Here is a 27,111-nt window from a genome sequence, read left to right as displayed (position 1 = left end):
TGGCTTTCAGTCACTTTCCCTGCTACCCACAAGCAAATCGGGCCCTTCTGGTGCTGATTCCCATGTGGGTGAGTTTGTGTACATTCTAGGACCCTGTGGGTCTCTCCAGTGAAGTCTCCTGTGAGGCTGTGAGTTTCTCCATCTGCCTCAACCCCCACAGTTTTTTTTCAGCCAGAATTTTTGAGGCTTTATTTCCCTGAGCTGGAACCCTGGGCTGCATGCTCTATCTTGCTCCCCAGTTGTTCCACCTAGTGTATCTGCCCGCAAATGTGGGACTGCCCAGTACTACAGCCGCCACCTTGCCTTGAGTCCCCTCCATCCCAGCTGTCCATCTCTGCCCCTCCTAGCAGTTTGGATGAATGTTTCTTCTTTAATTCCTTGGCTGTCAGACTTACATACAGTTCGATTTTCTGGCAGTTCTGGTTATTTTTTGTTTCTAAATTTGTTGTTATCCTTCTTTTGGTTGTGTGAGGAGGCAAAGTGTATCTAGCTACACCTCCACCTTGGCCAGAAGTCTCCTTTAATTCATTTTAAGTTAATGTTTGTGTATAGTTCATTGTTTGCATATGACAGGCCCATTCTCAACACCACTATTAAAGAGACTATCATTACCTCATTGTACATTCTTGGCTCCTTTGGCATAAATTAATTGACCATATATGTGTGGGTTTATTTCTTTAATAAATAGCATTTCCTTGAGAGTTTCAAAGATATACTCCTCAGAATTTTCAGAAATGATAGAAAAAGCTAATATCCAAGAATCAATCATTAAAGGCAATTGCGCACTGCTTGGGCAACCCTGGCCTACTGTTAATCCTTCAATACAACAAAGAATAAAATTGAGAGCAGAAATAGATAAATTCTAAAGTCACCTTTAAAGAGGTCAGCCAAATGACTCTTGGCCACCAAAACAGAAACCTAAGAAAACAAGATAATGGAACTGTAATTTCTACAAAGGTACCAATGATTATTGTATACCAAATGGAGGTTCAACCCAAAATTCAGAATTTACTAAAAAAACTAATCAAAAGCAGTCACATGATTCAGACTCCTCTCAGGTGGATAACTATAAAAAGAGTAAATGGAACAGTAAAAGTTCTCTTCTGTAAAGAAAGGACATTATGAAGAAGACATTGTGGAATGAACTATCCAGTGTTTGATGTATAACCACACCCTCACAGCAAGCTGAGTGGGGCACTCAATGAACCTATTCAGTAAGCTAAATACGTCACCCTTCAGGTGGGGTATAGTGGATTTCTAAAGGAGAAGCCATGTTGACCACTGAGATAAAAGTGTACAACCAAAGAAAAAATCAGCAATCCCAGCAGAAAAGATGTGGGCCACATGCAAGAGCCTACGGAAGTGTCACCTTTAGTTCAGTCCAACAGTGTCCCTTAAGCAAGCCAAAGGATTCCAGGAGGAGGAAATCGTTAGTTGGATCTATATTCCTAGGAGCTATGGAAGAATCACCAAATAAAGCCAAGCATAGAGATGCATCCCTCCATGTCAGGGAAGCAGACAGGATACAAGTCTCTCAAGAACTTCTAAAGAACCCACAAGACTGAGTCAGCTTTAATCATGTGGCAGGCCCTGACTGGTGTGGATCAGTTGTTTGGGTGTCATCCCACAAAGCAAAAGGTCAATGGTTTGATTCCTGGTCTAGATTGTGTGTTTGTGTGTGAGTGGCAACCAATCAATGTTTCTTTCTCTCATCGATGTTTCTCTCTCTCTTTTTCCCTTCCTTCCCCTCACTCTAAAAATAGTAAAAATTATTTTTAAAAAAGTCATGTGCCAGTCTCAGGGAGCCACATTAAGAACTATCTTAGTTCCTCACTATTCCTTCTTCCTCTCACTCCACCCAATGTAGAGGCCAACAAGGTCAGAAACAGGAAATCCTAAGACACAGAGGGGAAATACAAAAAGAGCAGAAGCCAATCACATCCCCTTTTCTCATAGCAAGTGGTTGTCAATGAGAAGTCTTAACTGGGAGAAAGTCTTACATTTGAGTGAAAGCTTTAGTGTTGATTAAAATACTGAACTGGATATATTCTATTGTTAAAATGAGTCTGTATTTTGCAATTTCTATTACCTAAGATTACAGCTTCCTGAATGTACCTTTTGTTTCTTATTTATTACTGAATTCCAAGCACCTAGAGGAGTGTTCATCAAACAACTGTTAAACCAGTAACTTGAAAAGTGAGCTAAGAATACAGCCATGCCACAGTGGGTGACCATCAAAAAATAGCTCATTGACTACAGAGGACAAAAGAGAAAAAGAAGGGAAAAAAAGTAAGGATCATCTTTCAAGAAGCTTGGTTGAAAGAAGAAATAAAGTGGTCAACAGTGGGAAGGTTCAGGCCAATCAAGTATTATACTTCTGCACTTTTAAGATGCAGAAGAAAAATCCAATTAAAAGATTTTAAGTCTAATTAGCTTTGCAAATATTAACTCCTTTAATCCTCACAACAATCCAAGACAATGGATAATATTATCTCCTTTCCATAAATAAAGAATCTGAAGTACTCTAGGAGTTTCTGAAGATCCCACTAAAGCAACCGAAATAGAAAGCATCAACTTTAACCAACTGTCAGGCTCATTCACTCATAAGTAAGAATAAAGTAGTGACACTAGAAAAGGCAACAAAGAATAAATTAAGAATAGGTTGGGGTGAGCCTCAGTTAGAAGCATGCTTCATTCTTTTAAATTAGAGGAAAGGAACAGAGTAGGTATGCCTGGCAAACTCTTATCCCTCAGAACTCAGCACAAGTATCATGTACATTGGGAAGTCATCTTTAATTGTTAAAATATGAGAATAAACAAGTTAGTGAGATGCTATGCCCAGGTGATAGCCCTTATTTTTTGGATGGGTTAAGGGTTTGATGGGTAGAGACTGGGAATAGTCTTGAAGACAGGGATGAAAGGGGAAGAGCATAGAGGGATGACCAAATCCAAGAAATTAACTCAGCAAGCATGGCAATGACTCAGCTCAGATTAGACACCATCCATTAAAGCCAGGTTGGGGTTTGGGTAGAAAAGTATAGAACAGGAGCACCAGGTCTCTGAGAGTCTTGATGAGAACAGAACCCAGGGAATTAACTACTGGTTCCAGACTGGATATGGAAGATGCCAGAAGTGGGCTGTAAATTGGAGACCATGACGGGATGAAGAGTCTGGTGATCACAGTCATTGTGAAAGACAGCAAAGAAGTCAGGGAAGTTTATTTGTAACAAGGAAACAAATCAGCCCTGGCTGTTGTATGTAGCTCAGTCGGTTGGAGCACCGCCCTGTAAACTAAGAGGTTGTTGGTTTGATTCCCAGTCAGGGCACACGCCTGGGTTGCAGGTTCCATCCCTGGTCAGGGCATGTAATAAGAGGCAACTGATCAATATTTCTCTCTCACATCAATGTTTCTCCCTCCCTTCTTCTATTTCTAAAATCAATAAATAGTCCTCAGACGAGGATTTAAAAAAAGAGAAAGCAAATCAAAATGCTCTTTTCCAATTTATTGTCCTGGTGACCCCGGCTATCTTTAGTACCTTGAAAATGACTTGCTATGTCTATTTCAGAGTCTTTGTGCTTGCAGTTCCCTCTCTGCAATATGTATGTTTTCCAACAAATTCTGATATAACTGGCTTCTCACCATTGAGGTGACCATCCCAGTTATCTTCCCTAACCCCAAATGCTAAAGCAGTCATCCACTATAACCTGTCCCTCCCTGCCATTACCCTTTTATTTTCTTCATAACACTTAACACTACATGAAATCACATTATTTATTAACCTATTTAATGTTGGTCTCCATTATCCTGCTAATCATTTTACCCTCTGTAAAATGCTCTGTACAAAGCATGTGGCTTATACGGGAACTCGACAGACACTTGCTGAATGAATAAATGAACTAGAGGAGCAAATGTAACACTAAAATACAACTATCTGCTTGTCACAAAATGTGGGAAACATGCAGATGGTAGAAAATGGCAGAGATCTTTCCCTCAAAAAGAGAATGTTGTTCACCACCCATGGGGGCAGGGGTAGGCAGATTATTGTTCCTCAGGATACATAATCAGTATCAGAACTCTGACTTACTGAAGAGCCACACTTCTAACTAAAGGAAATCACTTCCCTCTTAGTGGGTAAGCTTGCAAAGAAAAATTTTAAAGCAGGGTAACGGCTCACATCCAGACTTGCCAAAAGACCAGTCCTGGAAAAATTGTGCCTAAACTCCACTGTGAGCACTGTAAACACTGAGACCAAGACTTGTTTAACCTTGCATCCCCAGCAACTAGCACTTTTTGGCCCATAGTAGATGCCCAGAATGTTTGTTAAATAAGCACATAAGACATGGTTTTCTGAGGAATGGCCATCCCATCAACTCCTACACTGTGAATACACTTATTTTAGAAACAGGGCAAGACAGTTAAAGGAGCTCTAGCCTAGGCCTCTCTCTGGGCAGCAGTATGATTCCTAGAATTCAATATTCATCCATCTTGTGTCACAGGTTATCAAGTATTACTTTCCCCAGAGTCACCATGTATCAAATTTGTATATACTTTGCCAGTATAATAGCTAATACAGTATGGTAACCAAGGACAGATTTCACTTGCCTTTTTTAATTTTTTTTTCCCACTGAGACAGTGTTCTCTCCTTCTTGCTCTCCCAAAACAGAGAAAGAACGATCACCAATGGCAAATGGCAGTTACTAAAGCAACACCAAAAGCCAGCTTTGCACTCAGGAAGAGAACACTCCATCTCTTCTTCATGGTTTCAGGTGCTGTACACGTTCAGAGAAACTTCTCTACTAACAAACTATAGAAATGATCCCTGAAATTATAGTCTTGCCTTTTTAAACTTTTATATACATTTTGGTAAAGAAAGATAACTCAAAATACTGAAAGAACAACTAAAATTGAAGAATTCTACTGTTAATTTTGTATCCACCAGCATATAGCTCACTGTGTGATCCCAGGAAAATCATATCACCTTCCTGACTCTTACTTTCATCAACAATCACAATGTTCTTTATCCAAAGGGTAGTTTGGGAAAAATCAATTAGCTAGCATTTAATACTTAGTTGTAGTGTAACTCTGAGAGCAATGCTTGAAAGATGCCATAGATCAAATTAATTATGAAACAAGGAAGATCATAAATATTAAGCCCACTTCAAAACCTAAGAAGCTGAGATATGAAGAAGATTTAAAATTATGCCTGTGGCTCTGATACTAACTCTCACACAAAGACATATATTCTCAAAAAAAGATTCTTACCATTCACAACAGACCCTTAATATTTGGAAATGTCCACTGCTCCTATACTCTGGCAAGACTAATTTCACATGTATAAAGACAGAAAGTACTAACCGTGACTAGCAACTGAAAAATTATACCTGATCAAACAGTTCAGTGTTGCTGTATCAATGTCTAATCTCAGTGTTGTTCAGGTAACATACAGTCCACCTTATCAAAGTCAATTAAACAATTGTAGTGAGAAAAAGTTTAAAAGGCCACAGCTACTTCTCTGCCCCCTGACTGCTGAACACCGCTAACACTCAAGTAAAAAAATACCATAGCAACATCCAGCCCTAAGGTCCACGCTTTCCTGCCACACGACCGCCTAGCTTCCTTCCACTTTAAAAGTACTTGAACGAGTTTTTGTTTGTCTAAAAACTCTGTGAGACTGAGAAAGACAGAAATTACGTAAAACCCGAAGGTCAGCTCCTGAACCAGAGGCTGGAATTTACTTCTGGGAATGTCACTTGTTCCCTCTTTTGCCTACATGAATGAAGCACGGAGACAAGGAAGGGGGCAGCCTCTTCTTTTAGCCTGACACGCGCACTGCTGAGGACAACGGGCCGGGCCGAAGATCACCAGGGCACCCAGTCTGACCCTAACTGCCCAACCGACCTGCTGCAGTCCCCGGGGCACCTGGGGCTCATAGGTGGGAAGCCTGGGCTGGCGGCGGGACAAAATCTCTGCCCTCAAAGGGCAGGAACCACCAAGGTGCAGGCGCCAGGATGAAGGATTGGCCCCCAAACCTCCAGCAACCACGAAGGCCCCCGCTGCCTCCAGCCTTCTCAAGGAGGTACGCAGGGTACCGTGTGGGGGACAGCCGGGATAGCAGCGGCCGGTACTCACAAAGCCCACTGGAGCCGGTGCTGCAGAACATGGTTCCGCCTGGCCCGGAGCCCCCGCGGGGCGACTAGGGGGAGGGGAAGCACAAGTGGAGGAACCAGAGACCGCGCAGGCGCACTTCCGGCGGGGCGGTGAATGTAGCACTGGATTCCTCTTCAGGGTCCGTCTGCGAAAAGCGCATGCGCGGCCTTTGGGCCACCGCTCGGTCCTCCCCCTCCCTTCCTGCGTGGAAAAGGAAGTGCGTCCGCACCGGGAATATCTACCTCTGCTTGCTTCACCAACGGCCACGGGCGCCCTTCACAGAACACTGGGATGGCGTAGGAGGAGCAAAGGTGTAACTCCTGCGAGCCGCACACTAGTGCTCAGCTCTGCCTGCTTGGAACGCAGATTCTTCTCGAATGCCGGCGGAGTAGCGTTCCTCGCGACCTCTACCCTCCATGTGGAGTGGACACCCCAGGGGTTCCACGCTCGCTCAGTCTTTTGGGGCGTTCCCCAAAAGCTCTTAACAGTTATCAATTATTTTTAAGTGTTAAATGGATCTCAAGCCCAATAGATTTGAGAACTGCTGTAATAGGAGTTCACAAAGTGCTCTGAAGTTTAGAAAAAACTTTTCATTTATGTGTATTCAGTTCTGCAAACATTCTTAACACCTAATGGCATGATAATATGTTATGCAGACCCTGCTGGAAAGTATTTTCAGTGATTCAAACCTTGAGTGTACATATCTACTTTCTTCTTTGAGGACCTTTGCACGTCGACTGGTAGAAAGCTGTAGGTCCTCTAAGAAGCAGGTGTTGTCTTTGGATGGGCAGTAGGGGCTTCATCTGGGATATTGTTTGGACCAGATAGTGCCAGGAACTACCGCAATCCTATTAAATCAGCATTTAACAAGCCCACCCCACGCCCCAGCTGATTTGTATGCACATTAGTGTTTGAAAAGCACTAGTGTTACGATTCTCAAGAGGAGGCAATTTGGGCCTACAGGGATCCCACCAATATTTGAAGACATTTTTGGTGTTGCAAGAGAGGGCTGCTACTGGCCTCTAATGGGCAGAGGCCAAGGCTAAGGATGCCGCAAATATTCTTCAGTACACAGGGTAGCCTCCCACAATGAAGAATTCCCCTGTCCAAAACGCCAACAGTGCAGCAGTTGAGAAACCCCACATTAGTGTAATTCATCCAACTGCTACCAGAAAGGTGCCTGCCCAGATAAGGACTGCCTTAGGCCGGCCTATAGTGGGTGGGTTTTTGACTTGTGTAGGAAAGATTTCACAGCATGAGTTCAGGTGATTTTTGATAGTATGTTCATTAAGGCCAGGGACAGTGAAACGAAGGAAAGACTTAGGGTAGAAGTAACAAGAGAGAGCCAAGACGGGGCTGCTGTTAGCTCACCTGCAGTCAGAGGAAGATGATTCCCTGGAGACAGGATCAAGGGGTAAGCCCAGATCCAGCTGCCACTGCTCAAGAAGGGGCAGGGCATGCTCTAGAGTGAGCCTGTGCTGCATCTTTGTTCTGGGGGCTTTTTATCTTTTTTCTGAGGGTGAGAATCTTAAAGGAAGTGTTCAGCAGAATATTTGTTAGCTTTTCAGGTGCATTTTTTAGTATACTGATGCATTAAAACGAGTGCATAGAAGGTTTTGGGAATATTCTTTGGTGATTATACTGTTTTGTTTTTATCTTGAGTCCGTCTGGTTTTAATGGGTTTTTTGTTATTTATTCTCCTGACTTCATCTTACCTTGAGTTTAGCTGGCACAAATTACATTAATTGGATCTTTCTTCTCTATCTCCCAGACAAGGGAGATTTAATCTATGTATTCTCTGATTAGGGAGAAGTATAAACCATTCACTCTCAAGTGTCCTTGGTCAGAAGAGATAAGTTTTTATGACTCACTAGGTGGCTCTAATTTGCTCAAACTGTTTAATTTAGCTTTGTTTAATTTTCTTGCCTTAGTTTTCCCATTCCACTTGCCCTGGAATTTTCCTAGATTCTTACTGTCCTGTCTCACAATGTTTATCATACAGTCTCAGAGCTCTTATCATCTCTGTTGTCCTTGCCTATATTTCCACCTTGTCTTTTCTCTAGGTTGTATTATGGAGAACTAATTTTGTCAGTTACTAGGGATCATCCTCTGTCTTGCTGTGTGTTGTTCAGTCTGGTTTCTATATTGAGGTAATAGCAGTAGCTTGAAAGGCCAACCCCTTAGCAGAAAGGGAATGTCCTACAAAATGTTTTATCTTAACCCATTTTGAGTCTTGGTGTGAAGACATTCTCTTTCTTTAATATAATAAAATACCACATTTCTAAGGTTTTTGGCACAAGAAGGAAAATCTACAGGTGATTCCTGGGAGAAGGTTGCTGACCAACATACTTGACAAGTGCCTTTCTTGTGTATTTTACCCTTTCTTTAGCAAAGTGTTCCTTTCATACAGCAGAGATAGGCTGGAATTTTTCCTAAAATATTTTTGAGTAGGAAAGGGGTCAACAACAAAACAAAATTAAGAGTTACAAACTTCCAAAATATCAATTTCTGAACAGATGATAGCTATTGTGGCTAAAGCTTATATAGTCCACATCCTTTTCCACATTCTGGCTGAAGAGCCCCTTTCAAAATTCCCAGGAATTCTATCAGCAACCTTTTAGAGCAATCAGGTAGAAGTGGGCAAAGGGGAAAAATTGGGACAACTGTAATAGCATAATCAATGAAATATATTTTTAAAAAAGATTATTTTGTAATATTTGTGACTTTAAAAGGAGTTTGCCTTATCCTACATATGGAAGTTAAATAATATTCCAAAGAAAATAATTTTAAAATATTTAATGTATTATTTAATGTTACATGCAATATTTGTTTCAATCAATAAAAAATTAAATAGTGATATAAAATATTATGAATGGACTTGACACATACTTCATATGTATCAGAATTATTAAATGAAGTCTTTATTTTTATTTTAAAGGTTTTATTTACTTTTAGAGAGAGAAGGAAGGGAGGGGGGAGAGAGAGAGACAGGGAGAGAAACATCAGTGTGTGGTTGCCTCTCACATGCCCCCTACTGGAGACCTGGCCCCCAACTCAGGCATGTGCCCTGACTGGGAATCAAACCAGCAACTTTTTGATTTGCAGGCCAGTGCTCAGTCTGGCACCAAGCCACACCAACCAGTGCTAAATGAACTCTAAATTTCAAGCAAAAGAAATTGATATTATTAAAGAAGAATTATCATGAGATTTTTCCACACACATCATTTTAAGAACTTTCTTACCCCAAATTTTCACATTTCTCTCATCTATGGCAGATAAAACTAGGTATAAGTTATTGCTTTTGAATTATATTGCAAATTTTGATGCTATTTAAAAACATACAATGATTAGTTCTAAAGATCAGTGTGAATGTATGATATCAGACTAGGTAATTAATACACTTGAAAATTATGCAACATATTAGCCAATGTTTACAGGAAATGTTAATTGAGATAAAACATGATTTGCGAGACAAATGTATCATCCAATTTAATTACAAAAAGTTTTGGATTCAGCTAAGGCTTTCATTTGTCCTTCTTTAACATGATAGCTAGTTATTATAGTATTTTCAACTACATATTTAGGTGAAAAGGATTTCAGTGCAGTGGAGCAACAATTTCTGCAAAACCAAGAAAATGCAATAGAACATTTGTGATTTCTTTTATCAGAATCAGAACCTTATTAAATCTCATCAATCAAAATTTAAAAAATATTTTAGCTTATCATCATATGTTTTCGTTTGGGTCTTCTTAAGAGCAGACTCTGACACAAAGTTTTAAGTTTTCTGGGAGTGGTCCTAAGAAAGACCAATGTGAGAATGGGGAAGTGAGACAGGGAAAGGAAAGATGGACGACTGTAGAGATGAACCGTCAAACAAATTAGCTCTGAGTAACTGAAGCCAGTGCCCCAGAGTCATCCCACCAGATGGCAAGGCAGCTGGGGTATTTAATCCATTAACTCCCATCAGTCACTGAGGGCTACCCCTAAGCAGTGTGATTTCCCATCACTTTTGGCCCCCCACGTGAGTGGGCATAGGCTCTGGTGACAGGGCAATACTGTAGGCAAAGAGCAGCAGTTGGGAACCATGCCCTGGACTGAGAATAGGGCACTGACAGTATTGCCTACACCACCCTGCCTATGGTTTTTGTAGCATAATAAGAAAGCTGTGCTGAGAAAATTGCATATGGAAATTACGGTTTGGGGATTTTTTTTAGAGAAGTGATGGGGTTGGTTTGCTTTTTTTTTTTTTTTCAGTCTTCCTCCAGTACCCACCTTAGAAGTCCACCACATCATTTCTGTAGAGCTTTTTTTTTTTTCTGATTCATCTGTTTCCCATCACATATCAAAGGATGTGGTCTCCAGGGCTTACATTCTACAGATGGAACACATGCTCTAACATGGTGAGATTTCAGAAGAGATCAGTTTTCTGTCAAACTTCATCACTACCCCTTCAAAACATGGAGAATTATTTTTAAGCCATCTAGAGGCTCTCATCTAGAGCCTCTCACATTTATGAGACAATCACACTTCCTCATCTTCTTCACCCTGACCGTCTGCTCTTTCTTGGAGGCTAAATCAAGGTTACTTCTCTTTCTCATGTTGCATACAAATATGTTTGGTATATTGGTACCCCATATGTACTCACTCATCTTACACTAGCTTTTATTCTGCTGTTCCGTTTTTCTATACTTCCTGTGTGTCGTCATTTTGGATCTTCCTTTTTCTCTTATATAGAAGGTAGTATATTTATAAGTGAATGCAAGCATTGTCTCGTAGTGTAGTCCAAACACCTACAGATCAGAGTATGTAAATATTATTTTCAGTTAAATGTATTTTGTTTCTTTATATCAAAGTAAGGATGTTATATTGATTATTTAAATTATGTATAGCATGTTTTCCTTGAGTTTCATTTAAGATATTAAAGGCAGAATTACAGAACATTTGTTATAAAAAGGAGAATTAGGTCTCCTAGGATGAGAACCATTTTACTAGATATGTCATTTATGCTATGCATACATTTGACAAACTATAATTTGAGTTCTGAATACCCTAATGAGAATAAGGGCAATACAATCTTAGGTGATCTTCATAATTATGTATCAGATATATTAGACATTTCTTTATACCTTGTTTTTAGGGATATGACTTATAAAAAGGAGACACAGAAGCTTTTAATTATCTCAACATGGCCATACATATTCCATAACATTATTGTTTAGAATATTTATAATTGTACACAAATAGAATTATTCTTTTCCTTATTCATTTTCTTTCCCAAGAGTAATTTTGATCAAATGGACAAGATCTTGCTTATACTACATTGCAGTAATGAAAGTGGAATGGATTCCTACCTAGTCTTCCATTGTGGTGTGTCAATATCACATTCTTCATTTCCTAGCCCATCTATATTGTTTAAACAAATCCAATAGGCCACATAAAAGGAGATATTGTATAATATCCCCCAAAGCCAACTTTATAACAAAGATTTGGGTGCAAATCCCATTTGTCTATTTGAGGTGTCATCCCAAGAAGCATGGTGAAGAACTAGGAAAGTGAGATAGGGAAGAGGGCAGTCAGTAATGAGTGGGTTACAGCTGTGGGCACCTAGAATTAAATTCTACTAGAGTCCCTCAGAGAGCCTGAGCAGAACACACCTCGGAACTATCTCACCAATGGGCATGGAAGATGGGCTATTTGCCTAGCAACTTCCTTTACTCATTGAATAAGGGTTGCTTCTAGGACTTATAACCCCACCCCTGCACTGCTGCATGTGTGGGCCAAGCACTCCACATCCAGAGAAAGCCCTCAGGCAGAGGGGTAGTCATATAACAATTGTCCTCTGAAGAGCTAGGTGACCTCCAAGGGGGTGGTCAGTGAAGAGGATATGCATGGGACCCCGGCAGCATCTGCTGAAATTGAACGGGAGGGGGTCCAAATTGCCACTTCCTCCTATCCTTGTACACCTGGTCCCAGGGCGGGACATCTTTGTGGGGCCAGCATTTCCTCCTTTTGATGGACGTGGCTAGCGATTGATGCTACATAAGTGACTTCTCTTGTATCATGACCTGGCAGCCCTGGATTGTTGCCAAGGTGCAAGCTGGATTTCAGGGCATCATTAAAACAGGAAGGATACACCAAACGTCATAATTTTATCCCTTGACCAAGAAATGTCCACTAATGGAACTGCCCAGCCTCCTCCTATTCATCAGAGCAAGGCCATGCCCATAGATTACTTCCCACCAGATTGTTTCAGCAGAACTGGTACCTTACCTCTCACTCGCTTACTTTTAAGACCTACTCAGAGATGGGAGAATCATTATTGGCTCAAATGCTTAATCTTGCTTATCCTTCTTTGTGGCCAGGTCATGCTGACCAGTAGCACATTGATTTGAATTCATGTATTCAACATAATGTTCAAAAACAAAACATATTCATTTCATCCTTTTTTGAGGTATAATCGACACATAACATTATATTAGTTTCAGGTTTGTGAAATAATGATTAAATATTTGTATACATTGTGAAATGCTCACCACAATAAGTCTAGTTAGCATCTGTTAAAATTCATTTCATAATTTACTTCTCCTTATGAGATAATTATAAAAATATTGTGTAAGAAATCCCTTATCACTCTTATTTGAAGTAATGACACTATCATTTTAAATCAATAGAAATGCAATTAAAATATTCATACTCAGAAGAAGTGTCATTACCACAGCATCTAGTGAATAAAATACACAAAAATATTTCCTATATTTTAGAAGATAAGCTTAAAATACAAAGTAAAGTATTAAAAACTAACTAACCATCACATGCCATTTAATTTTGCTTACTGATTTTAGATTTTGGTTTTTTTTTATGGAAAACTAAGCCCAGGACTCTCTTTTACCTACATCTTCAGTACTTTCAGTGTTATGAGTTGAACTGTGTACCCCAAAAATGTATATTGAAGTCCTAATGCCTGGTACCTAAGAATGTAATCTTATTTGCTAATAAATGTAATCAGTTAAGATAGGTCATGATGAAATCAGATGGTATCTAAGTCCAACATGACCAAAGTCCTTATAAGGAGAAGAGACTGATACAGACAGAGGGACAACGCCATATGACAATGAGGTCAGAGATTAAAGTGCTGCATTTGCAAGCCAAGGAACACCACAGATGGTCAGCAAAACACCCAAACCAGGAAGAGGCAAGGAAGGATCTTACCCTTACAGCTTTCAGAGGAAGTACAGCCCAGCTCCTTTGATTTTGAACGGCTAGCCTCCAGAACGGTGAGACACTAAATAGCTGTTGTTTTAAACCACCCAGTTTGTATAGTTTTTATGGCTACACTAGGAAACACTCAGCTTCTCTTTTTAATTCATATTTTTAAATTTCTTATTCCATCTGCTATTCATCTGTTTCTCCTTTCCTCCCTAATTTCTTCCTGGGTGAAAGTTATGCTAATATTTTGCTTCTGCCCAGCAACCACACAGCCACAGCTCACCAAACACTTTATAGCAATCCTATTGTTCCAAAGGTGACAGTGTTTTTGATCTTATATGCCACGTGTGCAATGATAAGATCTTGAAGTAAAAATCTGCACTGGTAAAATGTTTTCACCTGTAATGTCCACCAAATCCAAAATTGCCTTAAGTTAAGGCTGTTGTTTTGGATTTGTTCAGCATAAGGAGAAATGATTACTATTTCACTTACCTGGCTCTAGCCCCTGGCACCAACCTTTCTCCATAGTCATAGCTCACCTTAATCTTCCTCAGCAGATGAACCTATGGTCCAGTTACTAGGACCAATTCTGATGTTAGGTGAGAGGAATTTGAGAGTTCCAGTCACTGTTGTGTGATGGTGGCTGAACTGTATGCCACTGGGCTCCTTTTGCCCTTAGATGTTCCTCTGTCACCACAAGTACACACTACATCATGGTCATTGTGTACTAATTGCTTATCTTCTCTGCTCAACTACAAGCAGGGCCTATCTCTTATCTTTGTATCCCAGAGCCTTAGCATGTGATTGTTTATGTATTAAATGAGGTGAATGAGGAAATGAAGTATCAAGCCACATTTGCTGCTTCCCTCAGATTTAACAGTTGGATGTGCTTTAGATTTTCCAGAGATCCAGTGTCTACTTCATGCCCCAAAGAATAAGGAGTGCATTTCCTGTGCTCCTAGATTTCTTTTACTTACAGTTATACTCCACTCTGTGGTAGTAAATTTTATGTGTTAACTTGGCTAGTCCATGATACGCAGACATTGCTGGATGATGCTGTAAAGGTATTTTTAGATGAGGTTAACATTTAAATCAGTAGACTTTAGGTAAAGTAGATTACTCCTGCAATGGACTGAATGTGTCTCCACTCCAGATCCTTATGTTGAAGCCGAAATCCCCAGTGTGATAGGGTTTAGAGGTGAAAACTATGGGAGGTAATTAGGTCATGAGCCCTCATGAGTGGGATTAATGCCCTTATAAAAACAGACAAGAGAAATGACCTCTTTTGATACCACGTAAGGACATAGCAAGTGGTCCGTCTGCAAACCAAGAAGAGGAGTCTCACCAGGAACCAAATTAGCTTACTGAACTAAAGTGGGGTTCAGCTGCCTGCTGCACCAAAAGGCAAACTCTAAAAGCAGAGGCTAATGAGAAAGGAAACATGTTTTTATTTGAATGCTGAATGATTTAGTACTTCTCACCTCAAAGCTCATCTCTTCTGTAAAATCCAGACAAAACCCAGCTATCCTCAGCAAGACCAAAACAAAAGGCAATGCCCAGAACTTCTGCTCTATTTTTAAAGTACCATCCTTTGGAACCCAAGGTGACTTCTAAGCAGTCATCCAGGTAGATTAGCTTGTTCCCACAGCTTTATGGCTTCAGGCTTTCTCCTGGAGGCTGTGTGTGTCAGTGCCCGCCACTGGCCATGTGACTTCTAGGACCTCAAGGTCCCATGGTCCCGGGCCAGAGAGTGAACACAGGCATTGGCAAATGCTTCATCAGGTCAGCAAAAGAGAGAGAGACTCCTCCTGGAGGCCATATGCCATGGGACTACAAAGGTCACATGGCCTTTGGAGGGGACAGACCAGTACACTGTCTGAGCACAGGTCCTGAGTGACAAATCATGAGCCATAGAGCGATTTCTTAGTTCTTCTGAGTTTATATTAGTTTCCAATGTGGGATGGACCAGGTGCTTTCTCAGAATGACCAGTTAACTAACTAAATGTTCGCATACTTTGGGTGGGTCCACTTGCCAACCAATTCTTTCTTTCCCTTGACTATACTGATAAGCCGCTTTGGTCCAGCAGCACCCCCTGCCATCATTTTAACTTCTACTGCACATGTGTCTATCTTTCCCTGGTCCAACCCCCAATCTGGTACAGAGAGGGTAGGGGGGCATTTTTCCCTCTTATTCAATTATTTTGCTAGCCACGCTTGTGCTCAGTGTAAGAACTTCCTCCTGTTGCCATCTTGCCCAACAGCAGGGAAGCATGGGCTCAGTTACATAAGCAATGTGGCCCTGTCCCCCAGATCTGGTACTGTCTCTCCATGGTCCTGGGCAATGTGCTATCTTCCATGGCAGCTTCTCCTGTTCTCCACCCTCAGACCATTCCCAGCAGTCTAAACAGACTATCTATAGGTATAAAGCTGGCATCTTGATTTTTAACCTCCTAGCCTTCAGAACTATGAGAAATACACTTCTGTTGTTTAAGTCACCAAGTCTGTGGTATTTTTGTTAAAGAAGCCCAAGCATCCAAGGGGTTAAGACAATCCTCCATAACAGTAAAGGGGTCCTCATCCAATCAGCTGAAGTCCTAGGGCTACCCTTCACTAATGAAGAGGGAATTCTGCCACTAGACAGCCATCAGAATCAAGCTGCAACTTTAACTCTTCCCCTAATATTCAGCCTGCTGGTCTACCCTGCAGATTTTGGGCTGCCAGTCCCCATAATCACATAAGCCAATTTCATAAAATTTATCTATAGATAGATATATATATATGGAGAGATAAATAAACATATGAATAGATATATGCTTATACATTTTTTATTCTATTTCTCTGGAGAACTTTAGACACCATCCCACCCCCTTCCAAGGATGAACAACCTGCCTGGGAATGCCAGATTCATCCACTCCCTTGTAGACAGATGCTCCCTGTCTCCTTGGCTCTCCAAATAGAGTATGCTTGTGGCTACCCTCATGCTCTATGATCAGTCCCATTATCACATGCTCTGACAGGCACCTCCTGTTGCCAGTTGCACCACTTCCCAGATTGTGTGTGCAGCCTGCCTGACTAGACTTGCCCTCAGCCTTTCACATTGGTCATTCAGATCTAGTTCTGGAACATGAGACCCTTGTATTTAGTCATATTTTTATTTTCTATACTTTATGGCGCTTTGATATATGTACTGGGGACTAAAGAGACTGCAGGGCTAGCTAATTCCTACAGATAGTAAACAACTTAACTGTGAACATGCCTTTCTTATACAAACCAGTCAATCCAGGGGCCATGTCCCCAACTCCCTCCTAAAATCCTTTATCTAACTCTTAAACACCAAGGCAATATCCCCCTGCCCTACATCACCCAGGGCCAAGTCCTAGACAACTAGAGACCACCCTTTTAGCTCAGAGCCTATGGACATTATTCAAACTATTTAATCCATAACTTGCTTAAATTTTTCTACTCTTTCTTGCTTATTCAATCCTGAAGAAACCACAGTGAGGCTCTGAGCCATCCTCTCACCTCACTTCTGCCTCCTGACTGACCCTGGTGCTTCTCCATGTGTCCCTGTGTGGCCTGAACTGCTTCCTCCTCTTGGGAAATGTAGGTAACAAACTTTTCTTCAAAGGCAGTTGTCTTCATGTCTCTCATCATACCATATCTGATTAAAATAAATCCCAGGTACATTTCAAGACCACTCCATCTCCATTTATTCCCTCCTCTCATCTATTTCCCCTCCCCTACCAAGTATGGACAAAGGATTTCTAAAACCATAGTAAAATTAATTATGTTCTGGGACAGTCTCAGGAAGTCTACTGGTAGAACTGCATAAACAGGAGGATTTAACATTCTACTTTGTATTGTTCCGGTGATATATGTGTAAAAACTGAGATTCATTAAAAAATGAGATGATTGTTCTGATTTGGCAATTATTTATATCCTTACACCTGCTAGGATTGGAGTATTTATTTATTTCATATAAGGGAATTATTCAGCAACATGTGCCCCATCAGTAGCCAAAAATATATGGAAGTAACATATGTTCTTCCTGGATTTTCTGAACCAGCTGATAGCAGTCTGTCCTCAAATGCAGGCCAAGGAAGTTTACCCTGTGCAGATATGCCAGGCCAACAGATTAGGACTCAGGTGGACCCTGCACAAGGGAGCCAGACTCCAGAGAGGAAAGAACACCCACAATAGTGGTGGGATCTAGACACTGACCTTGGACAGTCTTTATGATTTTATATGTCCATCTGGCTGAGTACCATTTAATAAACCACTGCCTTTGTGCTTCTACCATTCTTTCAACAAAAACATAACCCTGATCTCTGATGCTCATGTCCCTATTATGTTCTCTTTCTGTTGCTCTGTGTGATAATGTTAACCAATACCCTCCTGATTTGTTATATTCTTTGAAATGATTTTTCAAATACTTTCAGCTTCTTGCTTCCAGATTAAATGTTTTTGTACCTTTTCAACCATTTTATCATTTTTATTCTTTTCTGAATTCTCTCCAATTTTCCATATTATTCTTAGACCATGGAGTTTAAGTGGTATATGAGATTTTACACATAAAATAGAGACATTAAACACCATTAATCATGATATATTTGTGATAATAACTGACAAGGTTGAATCTCTCACTCCAGATTTCCTAAAGGTAAGGAAAAGAGACAGACACAATCTGTCAATAAGCTCAAGAGTTGGATTGATAAGGAAAATAATCCACTTAGATTTTAAGATAAAAATTATCATTTAAAAAATTATTTCAAGCAAATTCACAACAGAACACTTTACCCAATTAGGTTATTCTAGCTAACAGCCCATCATATCAATTATCAACAAGCCAGGGTCTTTATCGATAATTCTGTTTTTTTAAATGATATATATACCATTATCATATGTTATATTTGTTATCATAAAATGTGAGCAAAAATGTGCTGTGTCCATAAAATATAAATAGGTAATTATGTCTTCTGTGTTTTTTATGGCACATTGATATATTGTAAGAATTAAACAACTCTTGACAGCTGTTCAACTTCTTGGGAGAGCCAGGGTAGTGTAGTGTAGCAGTGAAGTGCTCAGAGCCTAGAGCCTGGCTTCAAATCCCAGCTTGGTTCTCAAATAGTGCAGACCTCCAAGTAGATCTGCATAATTCCTCCATACCTCATTTCCTCATCTGTAGGCAGAAAATGGTGGTAACATTAATAATACCTACCTCTAGGGGTCTTCTCAGCCTTAAATCAGTTAATTCACTTTTTAAAAAAAAAGACACTAAGAACAAATCTTGCTCATAGTAAGTTCTTGCTATTATTATTATTACCATTTTAATAATTAACTCTGAACATTTGTAAAAAGGCTAAAACAGTTCTCAAAATCAAGTCTGTCTGTTTGTGTCAGAACAGTAATGAGACAGTCTGTTTCTTAAATAATGATTTGAAATAAAGAACCAGGAGTGTGAACATGCAATTTGATAAAGGATATGGGGATGCAGGTTCTGGATTAGTTCCACCAGATCCTGATTCTTTGGGGAATTGAGCTATGCTCTCCATGGTGTTCCCAGGCTACGCTAAAGCACAGGGGAGAGAAGACTCATTCTCTCTCCTCCTTCTTTATGCAGAATCCACATTTAGTTTGTTTATCACTGCAGCTTCTCTTATTGGCCTGAGGTTTAGATGGGACCTGACACACTCAAATGTCCACAAGAGCTGTCACTGAGGGAAGCAAGCTGGTTGTAAGCAGTCAGCAAACATACTTAGCTGACATGTTAATTATATAGTAATACTCTCCACTTACACAAATAAATGTTTTCTCCAATTTTAAAAAACACAGGATCACTTGATTAATCTTTAATTTTCCCCCTTTTGATAGTGACCCAGATACAAAGAACTACTTTTTTTTCTATAAAAAGTCAACAATACAGACATAATAACAGCCCCTAAAGTGTTAGGGACTTAGGGAGTGGTAGAGAATGTGTTGAACTGAGTAGCCCACAACCCATCTGAAGAGCTGAGCCACTTCTAAGCTCTAAGCCAGAATGCCTTGAGGTACTAGGGGATATAGAAATGCAGCCCAGAGCTTTGGACTTTCATGAGGAATTTCGCATTGTTAGATATTTGTTCATATTGACATATGTAGACCAATCAAAATGGTACTGCAAGAAGGCCCACTCCACACACACAGCTTCATGGGGTGCCATTCACATTGTAAATTGAACACATTATCAACAGTGTCTCTGTAGTTGTGCAACACAATGACATGAGTCCAAACCACTGGAGTCTCTATGTCTCTGAGCAGAAATTTTCAAAGACACCATATTTTAGACTGTGGTGTGCACAAAACTACTAAGATGCTTATTGAAATTGGAATCATGAGGTTCATTACCTGGGATTCTGAGGGGAGGCTCAGAAATTTGCATTTTTTAAAAATCAAACATTTTTAGTAAACTCTAATTTTTTGAAAAGCTTTCAACTTGCAGAAAAACTAAGGTAGTACAAAGAATTTCCATAAACCGTATCCCTAGTTTTTCCTATTATCAACATTTTATGTAACTATACTTGTCAATTAAGAAACCAATATTGATTCGATATTATTAACTGAAGTCCATACTTGATTCAGATTTCCTTAGTTTTTACCTGTTGTCCTCTTTCTATTTCAGTATCCCACTTTGAATGCCACTATACACTTAGTTGTCATGTCTCTAGCGTCCTCTTGGCTCGGACAATTTTTCAGACTTTTCTTGTTTTCGATAACCTTGAAAGTTTTGAGGAGTACTGGTCAGGTATTTTGTAGATTTTGTAGAGGATTTTGAAACTTGTCTGATGTTTTTATCATATGAATGAGGTTATGGATAGTTGGAAGACCACAGAGGTAAAATGCCATTTTCATTACACAATATCAAGTGTACATACTATGAACCTGACTCATCGCAGCTTGTGTTGACTTTGATTATGTGGCTGAAGTAATGTTAGTCAGATTTCTCTCCTGTAAAATTAAGCTCCCCTCGATTATTCTCTTTGGAAGGAAGCCAGTATGTGCAACCTACACCTAAGGGGTAAGTTATGCTCCACCTCTGTGAGGGCAGAGTATCTATATTTATTATTTGGAATTTTTCTACATAGGAGATTTGTATCTTATCTCCCATTTACTTATTCAATGATACCTTTATACCAGCATGGACTCATATATAGTATTTATTTTATACTTCAGGTTATAACCCAATGTGTACTTTGTTTTCTTGCTCAAATTGTCCCAGTTTTGGCCTCTAGGAGCTCTTTCAGTTGGTTCCTATGTCCCTTTCACATACTTCCATCAATGTGGGTTTTGAGTCACCATTTTAACAAGCTCCCCAAGCAGTTCTAAGGACCACTCTGTGAGAAATGTGACTTAAGGTGTGCTGGGAGCTCTGCTAACAACAAAATGCCACCCATTCATCGATTCCTTCAGCAAGCAAGTAAAGAATGACTTCTGACTATCTTATCCATTCAGCAAACACTTACTGATTGTCACTTCCTGCCTCTTTTCTGCCAGGCACTATTCTTGATGCTGGGAACACAGAGCTTGTCTGGAAATCCAGACTTGGGGATAAATATGTTATGGGGGAAATATGGATTTGGCTAACAGGAGAGAGAAAAAGATGTCCCTACTAAACCATTTACCTGTATTTAGTCAGCTCCCCAGAAACTGTAGAAAAGAGCATGTTAAAAATTGGGAGAGGATATGTGTAAGGGACAGAGCAGGGTCCTAGAAGACATGATGCAACAACATCTATGGAAGATTTTGAATTAAACAGGAAAAAAATGCTTTATCCTCTGAGACCGAAGAAAATAAATTAGCTATAGAAATTTTAAAAAATTGGGTGGTGAGGGAGACATGTTTGAGGTCACCTATAATAACTTTATTTTCTGAATAAAACTGGAGGCCAGGCCATCCTTATGAGAGTGAGGGGTCTGGAGTTAAACACGCTGCCTGGGAGAACACTGAAGTTTCGAGATGGTGGTTTTAGGGGGCAAGGGTGTATCAGTTAGAAGCCATTGAAGAGACAAAACCACAACAATAATTTGAAGAGAAAGAACTAAATATAAAGAACTGTTGACTATATGAAAGTCAAGAGAGAATTCCATGATCTCACAGAGGAAACAACTACTACCTCTTAGGTTAGACAAATGGGGTGAGTACCTGGGGTCACTGGAACCCATAACTCAGAGGAGTGGCCCCATGGGCCTGGGACCCAGATCTCTGAGGGGGCTGCTGGCTGGCTGGTGATGGTCAGAAGCAATGAAACTATCTCTTCAAGTGTGGGAACAATTGAATTCAGGATTCAGCTGCTGCTACAGGAAGGTACTGCCCCTCCTGGGTAAAGAGGATTGCTGGGGTGTTGCTCAGAAGAAACATAAGCAAAAAGGAGTTTCAAGTCTCTCCTTCTTCCAGGTTTGCAGCCTTCCTGAGCCCAACATGGATTTGCAGGACCTCAGCCCAACATCACAAAGCTAAATAGAGAAGCATAGGTTTGGAGCTGAGAGGGAGGGACTGCCATGGGTACTGCACAAAGCCCTCGACTGTGTGAGTTACATTTAGAGATTGCATACACTTGTGAGTCTCTATACTGGCTGAATTCTTTCCTCCCTTGTTTGCAAATCATGTCTCCTTCTCTTAGGGCCTTGCCCTACTGGAGGTCTTGCCTCATTCCAGGAGTCAGCCACTGATTTCTTTGGTTGCTTAACCTATTCCAGAAATGCTTGATGGACTATCTGGTTCAAAGGGCACTAAACAAGGGTTACAAGCATCATTGAAGGAAGAGAAGATAATGTGATATATGCATATGGCAGAATATTGTTTGGCTTTAAAAGGGAAGAAAATTCTGATATATGTTATTATATGCATGAAGCTTGAGGACATTATGATAAGTAAAATAAGCCAGTTATAAAGAAAAATAGTACATAATTCCTCTTGGAAGAGGTACTTAGACTACTGAAATTCATAGAAACAGAGAGTAGAATGGTGGTTGCCAGGGGCTGTAGGAGGGGAAAATGGGGGGTTGTTATTCAATGGAGTCTTACAGAGCTTCAGTTTTACAAGATGAAAATGTTCTGTGGATAGATGGTAGTGAGGTTTGTACAACAATGTGAATGTACTTAATACCACTGAACTAGACACTTAAGACAGTTAAGATGGTGAATTATATATCATGTGTATTTTACCACAGTTTAAAAAAATTTTAAAGGAACTAAAGGAAGGTTACAGCTAGAGAATATGGGTGGGTGACCCCTAGCCCGATGTGTTGCAGGTCTCCGTGTTCCCCTAGTGATTCATTCCTCAACTCACGTTCATGAGCACCTTTTTCTAGGCTTTGCTTCACAAATTTCAATGTGTCTGTGCTCTCATTTGCTCTGCTGCACATGCCTGCACCCAACATATACACATATGTGCAGGGACAGCCTTCCCCTCTAGTTTTCTGTGAACAATGTTATTTCAGTGGATGAAAATAATACTTAATAGTAACTGAGTTCTCCAATGTGAGGCATATGCATTATCTATAACAAATCTGAGTCATAAATAGTGTTCTCATCTCCATTTTACGGTTGAGGAAACTAAAGCTCAATGGGGTTGCGACTAAGCAAAGTGGAGAAGCCAGGACAGATCTAGGCTCTCTGACTCTGAGCTGGTTCCCTTAGACTCTGTACTCTACTGCCCCCTAGTGGATCCTCTAGTCTTCACGGTGTCACTGACCCTGGGCTCAGGTAGGAGCCCCTGCTTCTTTCCCACTCAGTGAGGAGTCATTTCATAGTCGTTACTTATGTTTTCCAGTGCAGTCTATAGCTCTGCAACATGGCCCCTCCTTTCAGCCCTGGCACTACACTGGCTGTATTATGGCAAGTGGTAGCAGTGACTGAGTTTTGCTGCATGTCTAATGAGGTTCCCCAGATTCTCACTTCCCAGCAGCATCCCTGGTGGCTTCCAAGACTTGTAACAGGATTAATATGTACTGGTTACAACAGCCCTGTCACTCTCTTCAGGGGCATCTCTGATAGATGTAAGAGTTCTTCTAAGCTTTTCTGGTTTGTATTGATCCTTAAATGGTAAAAATCAAAACAAAACAAAACAAAAAATCCAAACCCACAAAATGGATTTCTATTTCCCAGCTACCTAAGTACTTTGGGGAGTAAATAACTCTCCCTGTTTCTCTATTGATCTGAGTGGTCTCAGTGGGGTTCTGAGTGGGAGATCTATTCCACGAGAAGTGCTTTTTTTTTTCTATACTGCAAAGGCCACTGTGGATGTCTTCAGGAAGTATGGATGATGCAAACGTTTTTTGTTTGATCCAGGATTCAGTTGAAGTTGACACATTGCATTTGGTCACTATGTTTGTTCAGTCTCTTTTAATCTAGAGTAATCCCCCCTCTCACTTTTTTTTGGTGTGTGTCACATGGAACTTTTTGGAAGATTCCAGGTGAGTTGTTTTAGATTGTCTTCCTTGTCAAATTTGTCTGATTGTTTCTTCATGATTAGATTCATGTTAAATAATGTTGGCATGATTAATTTGTAAGTGATGTTTTGTATTTCTTATTGCCTCATATTAGGAGGCACATAAAACCTCATCTGGGAATTGTACACTCAACAAATATACATGGACTGTGTTGTGCACACAGTATGCTGAGCACTCTACTATGCAATGAAGATATAGGGGACCCATGGATACAAGTGTGAGGTAAAAAGACAAGGAAAACAGAAGTTCAGGCTTAAGAGTAGGGGATAGATCTGCCTACATATGACAGAAAACTCAGTTTGCTGTAGTTGTACCAAAAAGAGGGAGGTTTGTTTTTTCTTGTATAGCTACCAGTCAGGAGGCAAGCAGTCTAAAGCTGATATAGTACCTCCACCATATTCAGGGTATCTTTCTCTCTATCTGCTATCATTAAGGTATGGATCTAAGATGTTTCCTACCCCTCAGATATTGTGACTCCCTTCCAAGCAGGAAGAAAAGTGGAACATCCAGTGACTCTTCACCCCTTTGGGAGAGCTTTATCAGAGGCAGCACCAAGTAATTCTGCTCACATCTCATTTGTTAGGACTGTGTCTCATGATCAACCCAATATGCAATGTTGTGTGAGAAATACAGTTGATGGTAACATTGCTACCCTTAAGAAAAACAGGCTTCTAGACTTCTGGCCAAGATGGAGGCATAGGTAGGTACACTGTGCCTCCTCACACAACCAAGATAGGGACAACAACAATTTAGAAACAGAATAACAACAAGAATTGATAGAAAACTGAACTGTGTGGAAGTCAGACAACCAGAAAGTTAAAATAGACACGTTCATCCAGACCAGTAGGAGGGGCAGAGTCAGGCAGCCAGGCTCAGGTCACGGCACAGAGAGCAGAGTGTTGGGATCAGGCGAGTAAGGCATCCAGGGCACATAAGATTGCAGTGGTCGGACGCTGAGCAGGCAAGTGACAGCTGGCAGACCCTGGCCGAGGGGTGGCAACCAGCAGACCCAGCGAGGCAGTGATTGTGAAGCAAGGCACTGTGCGCAGCCCAGGATCACAGCTCTGGGAAATAGAGCCTTGGGGCACTGATTGAAAACACCTGAGGGAGCTGAGGCACAGGGAGAGACTCCCAGCCTCACAGGAGAGTTTGTTGGAAAGTCCCACGGGGTGCACAAGCCCACCCAAGCCCTCGGGAATTGGCACCAGAGGGGCCCAGTTTGCTCAGGGGAAGCAACAGAAGGGACTGAGGTCCGGCGGAGAGTGGAGCAAGTGCCATTGTTCCCTCTCGGACCCCACCCCCACATACAGCGTCACAACCCAGCGACTGGGGTGCCCCACCCTGGCGAACACCTAAGGCTCCGCCCCTCATATGTAACAGGCAGGACCAGACCAAAGGGAAACAGAAGATGGTTCAAACAGAATTGCAAGCCTCACAATCAGTACTTTTAAGCAACCAAGAGATAGCCAACCTACCGGATGCACAGTTCAGAGCACTGGTGGTCAGGATGCTCACAGAATTGGTTGATTTTGGTCACAAATTAGATGAAAAAATGAAGGCCACAATAAGTGAAATGAAGAAAAATGCACAGGGAACCAATAGTGATGGAATGAAAGCTGGGTCTCACATCAATGGAGTGGACCAGAAGGAAGAAAAAAACATGCAATCAGAAAAGAATGAAGAAATAAGAATCCAAAAAAATGAGGAGAGGCCTAGGAACCTCCAGGACATCTTTAAATGTTCCATCATCCGAATTATAGGGCTACCAGAAGGAGGAGAGGAAGAGCAACAAGTGGAAAACTTATTTGAACAAATAATAAAGGAGAACTTCCCCAATCTGGCAAAGGAAATAGACTTCCAGGAAGTCCAGGAAGCTCAGAGAGTCCCAAAGAAGTTGGACCCAAGAAGGAACACACCAAGGCACATCATAATTACATTAGCCAAGGTAAAAATGAAAGAGAGAATCCTAGAAGCAGCAAGAGATAAGGAGACAGTAACCTACAAAGGAGTTCCCATCAGACTGTCAGCTGATTTCTCAAAAGAGACCTTACAGGCAAGAAGGGGCTATAAGAAGTATTCCAAGTCATGAAAGGCAAGACCTACATCCCAGATGACTCTATCCAGCAAAGCTTTCATTTAGAATGGAAGGGCAGATAAAGTGCTTCTCAGATAAGGTCAAGTTAAAGGAGTTCATCATCACCAAGCCATTATTTTATGAAATGTTAAAAGGACTTATCCAAGAAAAAAGAAGATAAAAAAATATGTATAGTAAAATGACAGCAAACTCACAATTATTACCAACCACACCTAAAACAAAAAACAAAAAACAAACCAAGCAAACAACTAGAACAGGAACAGAACCACAGAAATGGAGATCACATGGAGGGCTAGCAACATGGGAGTGGGAGGAGGAGAGAGGGGGAAATGGTATGGAGAATAGGTAGCATAGATGGTAGGTAGAAAATAGACAGGGGGAGGGCAAGAATAGTATGGGAAATGTGGAAGCTAAAGGACTCATGACACATGGACATGAACTAAAAGGGGGGAATGTGGGTGGGAGAGGGTGTGCAGGGTCGAGGGGAATAAAGGGGGGTAATGGGACAACTGTAATAGCATAATCAATAAAATATATTAAAAAGTAAAATAAAATATTGAAAAAAAAAGAAAAACAGGCTCTGTTAGTAAGAAAGAAGGAGAGAATGGATATTAGGTAGGCAATTGACAGTCTTTGCCATGGAGGATATAAGGCAGATTTTTAATGACTGGAGAGACAACTACACATGTTGCACATGAGAATTTAAAAGTTCCCATAAACCAGGAAAAACTGATTCTCCTGTAGCCATGGTAACAAATAGCCACAAAAACGAGTTTTACATCTGTTAAAGTGATGAATGACAACTTGCCTAAAGTGATGAACATGCTTTTACAACCTAACAATCAGAGATTGACTCACTTTAGTAAGCACACCCCTGAGTGCCACCCAATCAACAGTAGCTCACTCAGCAACCACATCTCTACACATAATGTTAAGCCCCTTATACCTCTGAAGTCTTTCAATTCTTGAACTCCATGCTCCCAAAACCTTTTATAAGTTAACATTGTATTCTGTTCAGAGAGACTGAGCCTAACTAGCATAGCTCCCCAACACTATAGTAAATAATACGTTCAGCTTTGTTTTCTTATTTCTGGTATTACATGTAGTCCTGTTATAATCAAACCACAATCACATTCCTTAACTTCTTTGCATCCTCCACATAGGACTCATTCCACA

The 27,111-nt window shown here is 40.7% G+C and overlaps 1 protein-coding gene, 1 long non-coding RNA gene and 1 other non-coding gene across 4 annotated transcripts in view; 1 reads left to right on the top strand and 2 right to left on the bottom strand.

Annotated features, from left to right (window-relative positions):
- The window catches only part of UBAC2 (UBA domain containing 2), a 250,542-nt gene extending 244,035 nt beyond the window's left edge, over positions 1-6,507 (bottom strand). Inside the window, exon 1 of the mRNA XM_045821244.1 lies at positions 6,131-6,507. Coding sequence (XP_045677200.1) covers positions 6,131-6,161 — 31 coding nt within the window. The 5' untranslated portion in view covers positions 6,162-6,507. The remainder of the gene's footprint in view (positions 1-6,130) is intronic.
- Positions 4,622-4,836, bottom strand: LOC123807824. Its single transcript, XR_006783704.1, has one exon. It is a non-coding gene; the product is annotated as a small nucleolar RNA U3 (small nucleolar RNA).
- Positions 5,925-27,111, top strand: part of LOC123807426 — a 55,251-nt gene continuing 34,064 nt past the window's right edge. Inside the window, exon 1 of one of the 2 annotated variants that reach the window (XR_006783652.1) lies at positions 5,925-6,077. This is a non-coding gene — a long non-coding RNA (uncharacterized LOC123807426). Of the gene's footprint in view, positions 6,078-7,156; positions 7,563-27,111 lie in introns of those variants that run through there. The other variant, XR_006783651.1, reaches the window with a different exon arrangement.

The sequence above is a fragment of the Phyllostomus hastatus genome, unplaced genomic scaffold, assembly GCF_019186645.2.
Source record: "Phyllostomus hastatus isolate PE091 unplaced genomic scaffold, TTU_PhHast_1.1 phas_scaffold_46, whole genome shotgun sequence".
NCBI classification, from domain to species: Eukaryota; Metazoa; Chordata; class Mammalia; order Chiroptera; family Phyllostomidae; genus Phyllostomus; species Phyllostomus hastatus.
This window is presented reverse-complemented; position numbering and strand designations above follow the sequence as displayed.